We start from the raw sequence: 6,633 nt of genomic DNA, 5'->3' as shown, positions 1-6,633 counted from the left end.
GAGGTGGAGTCGTCTTTGGGCTGCGAGTCACCCGTTCTGCCTCGCGAGAAGTCGTCCCCGAAATCGCCATCATCAGTGGCCGAGTCTGCGGTTTTCTTTGGACTGCTGGCGGAGGCGATGCCACCGCCTTCGGCCGGAGCAGTGCTGGCGGTATCGGTCTGGGGAGCATCGTCTGATGCCGAGGATGGGGCTTCAATTGCAGGAGTTGGATCTGGAGGAGCCGGTGAGAATTCCTCCTGCGGCTGCTCTTGATCAGCAGGTGGGTCCATCTCGTGATGAGGACCGAAGTGTTGCTAAGAGGCGATGCGCGTGGGAATGCAGCGGGATCAGACCAGATCAGGGTGGATCGTGACAAGTGCGTACTGTTGGCAAGATACTTCTGAAGCAGCGGTGGAAGCCTTGGCGATGATGGTGGCGAGGGCAGCGAATGGCGGTGCTGATGCCTGCCGCGATGCTAATGTGAGAAAGGAAAGGACGAAGGGGCGTCGAGCGAACGACTTGGCGGATGCAAGCGGTGGTGTTGGCGGGTGGCGCGAGCAGGAAGAGGCGGGGAGGGAGACTGGCGGCCAGGCGGGAGCATGGGAGTCGCATGCTGCTGCTGACTGATGGCGACAGGCCCGGATGGTGCCCAGGGCGGGAGGCGAAACTGAACAGTAGTTGGACAGGAGCTGCCGGGCCCAGTTGGGCGGGCGGGCGAGGTCTGAGAACGAAAGGAGCGAGGGGGACAATCAGGGGTGAGGTAGTCCTGGCGAGTACAATTTACAGATGAACAAACGGGGCACCCTCACAATCCCATAAGTCGGCGTGGTATGCGATGGCATGCATCCAACTATGCCACAAGCAATTCAACCGATTACCTCCGAGCGAGTGCATTGGGATGCTCTCCGGTCTCCACAATCGACCTGCACTGGTCTCGGAGTGCCAGCGGTGAATGGTGCTCTTGGACACACTGAATATGGATGAGGGCTGCACCGCATCACAGAATGGCCATGGCCAGCGCGCATGTGTTCTTTCCCAACCGAGTGCTGCCTTGGGTGCCTCTGGAGAAGATCAAAGGTTGCACTCCGGACCCAGAAATGACCGACTGCTCTCGGAAACGGCGTGGGAATGTTGCTGGCTCCAGCTTGCAAGCGGCACAGAGACTGCGGCCCGGGAGCGTGGTGCAGAACAGGCGAGCCATGTTGCACAAGACGTGATTGTGGATGGACGAGGCGCGTTTGCGGATGCGGCACAGAGAGAGCCACTGGGACAGTTGAGATGTGCCACAGTCCGTGGGCTGGTGCTGAGTCGACTGTTAGGTGTGCAACAGAGAGCACAGCAGACAGTGCAACCGACAGTGCAACAGACACAGTGCAACAGACAGTGCAACAGACACAGTGCTCTCGCCGAGAACGCCTCTGCGCGTCCTCGCCGCGTCCTCGGCCTCGCTGGTGCTCTTCCGAGTCTTCGCTGCGGTCTTTGCCTTTGGCCATCGTCTGTTCGCCCTTGGCTCTCCTCCATTGATGGACCCGCCTCTTGATGTCTGCATTGGCCTCCCCCCGCAAAAAGACCCTGCAAAAGTCCCCGCCGTCCTCGCCGCTCTCGGTAAGCGCTGTTCACGTCGCTGCGATTCCGCTCGGCGTTCTCCACTGCTGCTGCCTCGGGTGCTTGGCAGCCGTCGTATCCCTGCTTCAACACGCTCTACGGCTCGGTACTGGCCGGCATGTGCTTGCGACATCTGCATCAACAGCAAGAGGTTCCTGAGGGGGGGGGAAGGTGGAATGGCGACACATTTGCGCCCAGACGATACGTGGAACTCGATGCCGTCGTCGGCGACTGCACGATCGCAGGCTCGCTGCCACGCTCGCATCGCTGCTATGCACGACCCAGTTGTCACATCGTATCGCATCGCATCGCATCGCATCGCACATCCCGTTGCGACAAATTAAACCACGACTCATTGAATCGCATCGCATTGTGCGCTGTCTGTGCATCGAGTCCAGAAATCCATACCATAGCACCGCTCGCTTTGCCCTAACTCTGTCCTCGCTCTCCGTCCTGTTTCGTGACTCTCGGTGTTTGTAATCGAAATCCGTATCGTTCCCCAACGACCCGGCTTCATCGCCACTGCTCGCACGTATCAACCCCGCTGCCGCTTCAACGTTTGTCGGCACCTTTTCTTGCTCCGCGGCTGGAACTGCTGCTTCCGGACTTTCATTCGCGCAGCATGAACAAGACTCGGCCCCGTCCTTTCAGTGGCCAAAAGTTCGTCTGATGGGCTCGGGCTCGCTTGCACAAGAGCCGGGAGACCCGTCGCTCCCGGCATCGCCCTTACCGCCTTCCCCGGACCACCCCGTGGGGCATCGCAGGCCTGCCCGGCATTCCAGCAGAGCCGCTTCGCACTCGGATTCGGCTGATTCCCGACAAAAGGAGGCATCCAAATCGGCGTACCTGCGTCCGCCAGAAGCCTCGCCATCGGGTCGCCTGTCCGGCAATTTGTCGTCTGGCAATCTGTCGTCTGGCAATCTGTCTTCTTCCGAGTCGCTGCTTCCACCCGTTTCTATCCAAGCCTCACCATCGGCACTGGCATCGGCATCGGCACTGACATCGACACCAGCGTCCCAGCCGGCGCTCGCTTCAAAGAGTCCGCTGACCGTCAGCTACGTTCAGCCGCTGTCTGGCGCCGGCCCGTCCGAGATTTTTGCGTCGCCTCAAGTCCATCTACAGACCTCCCATCTGCCCCCGAACGCCAGCTGGTTTGCCCGACTCCTCGACAACATCGTCGAAATCGACCGCTTTCTTGAAGGGCTGTCGACCGACTACAAGGTCCACGAGTTTATCGGCTATTGGCTCATCATCATGATCCTCGATGCGCTCACGATCGTGCCCGTGCGTATCGAGTGGGTCCTGTTCTCGGCCTACTCGGTGCGCTCGTTCTACCGGACTTCGGAGCTATCGCTTCGCTCCTTTGTCTCGGCCATTCTCTTCATTCTCGGCCTCGACATTTTTGTCTATTCGTTGCTGCTCTATGGGATCCACCCGCAATTCCTCGCCATCGTCGCCACGTCGTCGGTCTATTTTTTCCTCGTCAACCGCTTCCGCGGCGGTATGTCCGAGCCGCTCTCGTGGCTGCTGTGGGCCCTCTTTGTCGTTGCCGAGTTTCTGCTCAAGGAGCCGCCGCGTTACGGCTACTACATTCTCGTTGCCGTCCACTGCATCTCCTTTGGCATCTTTACGTTCTTCTCCGAAGTCGTCGTCACCATTGTCGAGTACCAGCAGGAGATTATCGCCCGCAACAACGCCATCTTTGGCGAGCTGCGACCCTACCACTCGTATCTGTCACAAACCACCTCCATCCCGACCCACATCAGCAACCGAATCTACTACCCCCGCATCCAGCGCAATTTTTTCAATGCCACCCGTCAGCGCAATGCCTCGCGCACTACGCCCTCGGCCGTCACCCAGGACCGGCAACTGCCTCCGCCCGTCAACATCCTTGGGCACGCCGAGCCCCTCAGCTCCCCGACCTCGCCGACGATCCAGTACTTTTATTCGAACCACTTTGACGAGGACAACCGGTTCGAGCTGTGTCTCCAGTCCATTACCCACGACTCGATGATCCTGTCCTGGAGCCTGCCGCAGTCGCTCGTCGTAACTCTGAGTACCCTCGTAGGCTCAACTTTTGTCCCTCCGATTCCGCTGTCGCTTCCAAGTTTCGGTAACGCTGCTTCGCCTCCAACCGCACCCCAGCCCTCGGCATCGACCGCGGCCCCACCGACCTCGGCCTCGCTGCTGGATCCATCTGTTGCGCCGTCTGCCCAGCTGGTCCCGTCCAAAGACGCCGATCCAACCGCGAATGATCCCTCGAGCCTGGCTGTACCTCCCAGCGCAGCTCCCGGCTCCTCTTCCGTGCCAACAGCTATGGCACGTTCGTCACCGCCTTCGGGCTCGGCCGACACAGAGTACTCTCGAGTACCAAGCCCGTCGATTTTCTTTTCCGCAGCTCCACATCAACGCAGCATCGCGGTGCATCTGCTGCCAGCCGATCTCGTCGCCACCATCATGAAGGAGACCACCATCACGCTCAATGCGTGCGCTTGGTCAAGCTTTAGCGTGACATCAACACCGACATCGGAGGAATTCACGATGCACGTCAAGGGCCTCGAGCCCACCACGCCGTATGAGGTTGTTGTCTCCATCAAGGGCTATCGCTCACTGCCACTCAGGATGACCACGCTCGAGAAGCTCGGTATGTGTCCTAATCGCTGCTGTCGGTCATGACGCCAGTAGCCGTGGTGAGTGTTGGTCGAGTAAGGCTGTGGCTGAGATTTGCGCTGACACGATTTTTACTCCACTCGACCCTGCCTGCGGGCTCTGTAATTGCCTCCCTGATGCATGCTTATCGATGGGCTCCCGACAACCTGTCCCTTGGATCGCGGCTGCTATCAATGTACAGGCAAGCCTTCTCAGTTCCTTGCAACGCGACTCCACCGCAGTCAGCCTAGTGTCTCTGAGCCAAAAGGCGCATCTAGAGACACCGATGGTAGGTTGCGCGCTCTTGCCTTTGGTGCACCTTGCAACTTGGCTTTGAAAGCCGCGGAGATAGCGCTTCTGTGGGCTGCTGGCATTTCTCCGAGCAGTCGGCGTTTTCTGTCGGCAACTGGCACTTTTCTGGATAGCACTCATCTGGCGACATCCCCCCCCTATCTTTGTGCTGCGAGACCGATCTTCCACACCGACCATCGGCATCGAGTGTCTCTGCTCACGAGTTCCTGACACACTATCGCTACCTGTCCCATACTGACGTCGCTTGTTCACTGCCGGCATGCAATCCACCAGTTGCGAGAAGTTTCAGCAGCGATGTCGAAGACACGGCTACCAAGCCTGTCTCTCCGGATTCAGATAGCACCCTCTTTTCCAAGAACGTGCTCGAGTCCGCAAGCCCCGTCGGTGGCGATCTCCCCTCCACCGACAGCGCTGCCAAAAACCTTGCTCAGCAGCACGCCAAGAAGGCCGAGACCCATCGTAACCTGGAGTTGCTGTGCGCCACGGGCCGCGAGAACAAGAAAGCCATCCAAGCCTTCCTCAAGAAGCTCAAGCGCGACTGCCAGCGATCGCTCCAAGGGCTCAAGTCGGAACTCGAGACATGTCGCAAGCAGATCATCAAGGACCAGCAGTATGATATCCGGACCAAGCAGCGGCTGCAGTTCCTCAAGGACAACACGGCCCAGACGCAAGAACGCTGTCGCGAAATGGAGAGCCAGCTGGAACTGCTCCAGAGCCAACGAGGGCCCCAAGAGGAGGAAATCCAGGTGCTCAGCAAGAGCGTCGCCGATGCCAAGGAGGCCATCAAGCGCGCGGAGAAACAGAACGCCAAAGCCATTGCCGGCCTCAAAAAGGCCTGCATCGACACCAAGCAGGAGCTCGCTCAGATCCTAAGCGATCTTGCGCATCTCCAGAGCAAAGCCGCGGCCCTGGCCAAGAAACGTGAGAAGCTCGAGGGGCCTGGCGCAGCGATGATTGAGGCCCGCATCGAGGCAGCCCGGTCACGAAAGGAAAGCATGAAGGAGCAGATCCAGAGCGTCGAGCAGGCCCGCGACAGCAAGCTGGACGAGAAGGAACTGGAGCTCAAGGTCTTCAAAAATGCATGCGAGAGCGGGCGCGCCCGCAACCTTGGCCTTCGAGAGACGATCGAGGAGGAGCGTCGGTTCAAGGAAAAGCTGCTGGAGGAACTGCGTGTGCTCGAAGCCAAGGCTAAGGACTCGACCTCGCCCAAAGAAGAAGACGCCGCCGCAAGCCTATTGAGCCCCCTGCCGGTCAACCAAGACCTCGGCCTGCCTCTGGCGATGAGCCGAACTCAGTCCGGTCAAACCTTGATTCCCAGCAGTCCCGACACGCCAAAGCCACACCGTTCGGCTGATTTTGTCCCCAAACCATCCCAGCCCGAAGAACAGCTGGACTTGGCAGACACACTACAGCCCGATCAGGCAGCCCAGGATCGTCACATGCCGGCATCGGTCTTATCAACAGAGACCCACCTGGGCAGTCCTATTTCAGTGGGCTCTGTTCGAGACACGACGTGCTCGTCCGTGCTTGAGCCCGCTGTGGATCACATTCGAGATTCTATGAACGGTCCCACAGACAGCGCCATCCTCGTTGACACGACCTCGTCTACCCACGAAAACCCAGATCAGCCCGACGCAGCCGCTGAAGTGACCGGCCAGCCACCAGCCGCTGAGCCCGCCGACTCTTCTGCGCTTTTTGTTGCGAGCAAGTCTCTTGACACGCCGGGTGCTTCCGGGCCTGTTGTTGTGGCTGAGTGCAACAAGCAGATCGAGGACCTGATGGATGTCTCACAGCTCGCTCGGCTCCACGCTGAATTGCACAGTGATGCCATCTGATGGAACTCGGTCTCCTCTCTCCCTCTCCCTCTCCCTCTCCCTCTTCCTCTCCCTCGCTCTCTCTCTCTCTCTCTCTCTCTTCTTGATCTTGCTTTTGTCGAGTGGGTGTCGTTGATTGGAAAGTAGCTATCATCGATGATATTTTCGAATTTACGGGCAATCCAATATAAAACGGGACACCCCGGATTTTGGCCGTTGAGCAAATAGTTTGTTGCCTCAAAACATCACGCGCTGGGAATGACCATTCTGTGAT

The 6,633-nt window shown here is 58.9% G+C and overlaps 1 protein-coding gene across 1 annotated transcript; it reads left to right on the top strand.

Moving 5' to 3' along the window:
- The first annotated feature begins 1,483 nt into the window (after positions 1-1,483).
- BJ171DRAFT_520400 (uncharacterized protein) lies at positions 1,484-6,579 on the top strand. The gene is made up of 4 exons (XM_053112431.1): positions 1,484-1,584; positions 2,206-4,228; positions 4,436-4,522; positions 4,819-6,579. Exons 1-4 carry the CDS (start codon positions 1,519-1,521, stop codon positions 6,378-6,380), a joined length of 3,738 nt encoding a protein of 1,245 aa, XP_052962915.1. The 5' UTR covers positions 1,484-1,518; the 3' UTR covers positions 6,381-6,579.
- Positions 6,580-6,633: the final 54 nt, after the last annotated feature.

The sequence above is a fragment of the Polychytrium aggregatum genome, assembly GCF_025602895.1.
Source record: "Polychytrium aggregatum strain JEL109 chromosome Unknown BJ171scaffold_45, whole genome shotgun sequence".
NCBI lineage: Eukaryota > Fungi > Chytridiomycota > Chytridiomycetes > Polychytriales > Polychytrium > Polychytrium aggregatum.
Note: the sequence above shows the minus strand (reverse complement) of the source record. Positions and strands in the feature narration are given on the sequence as shown.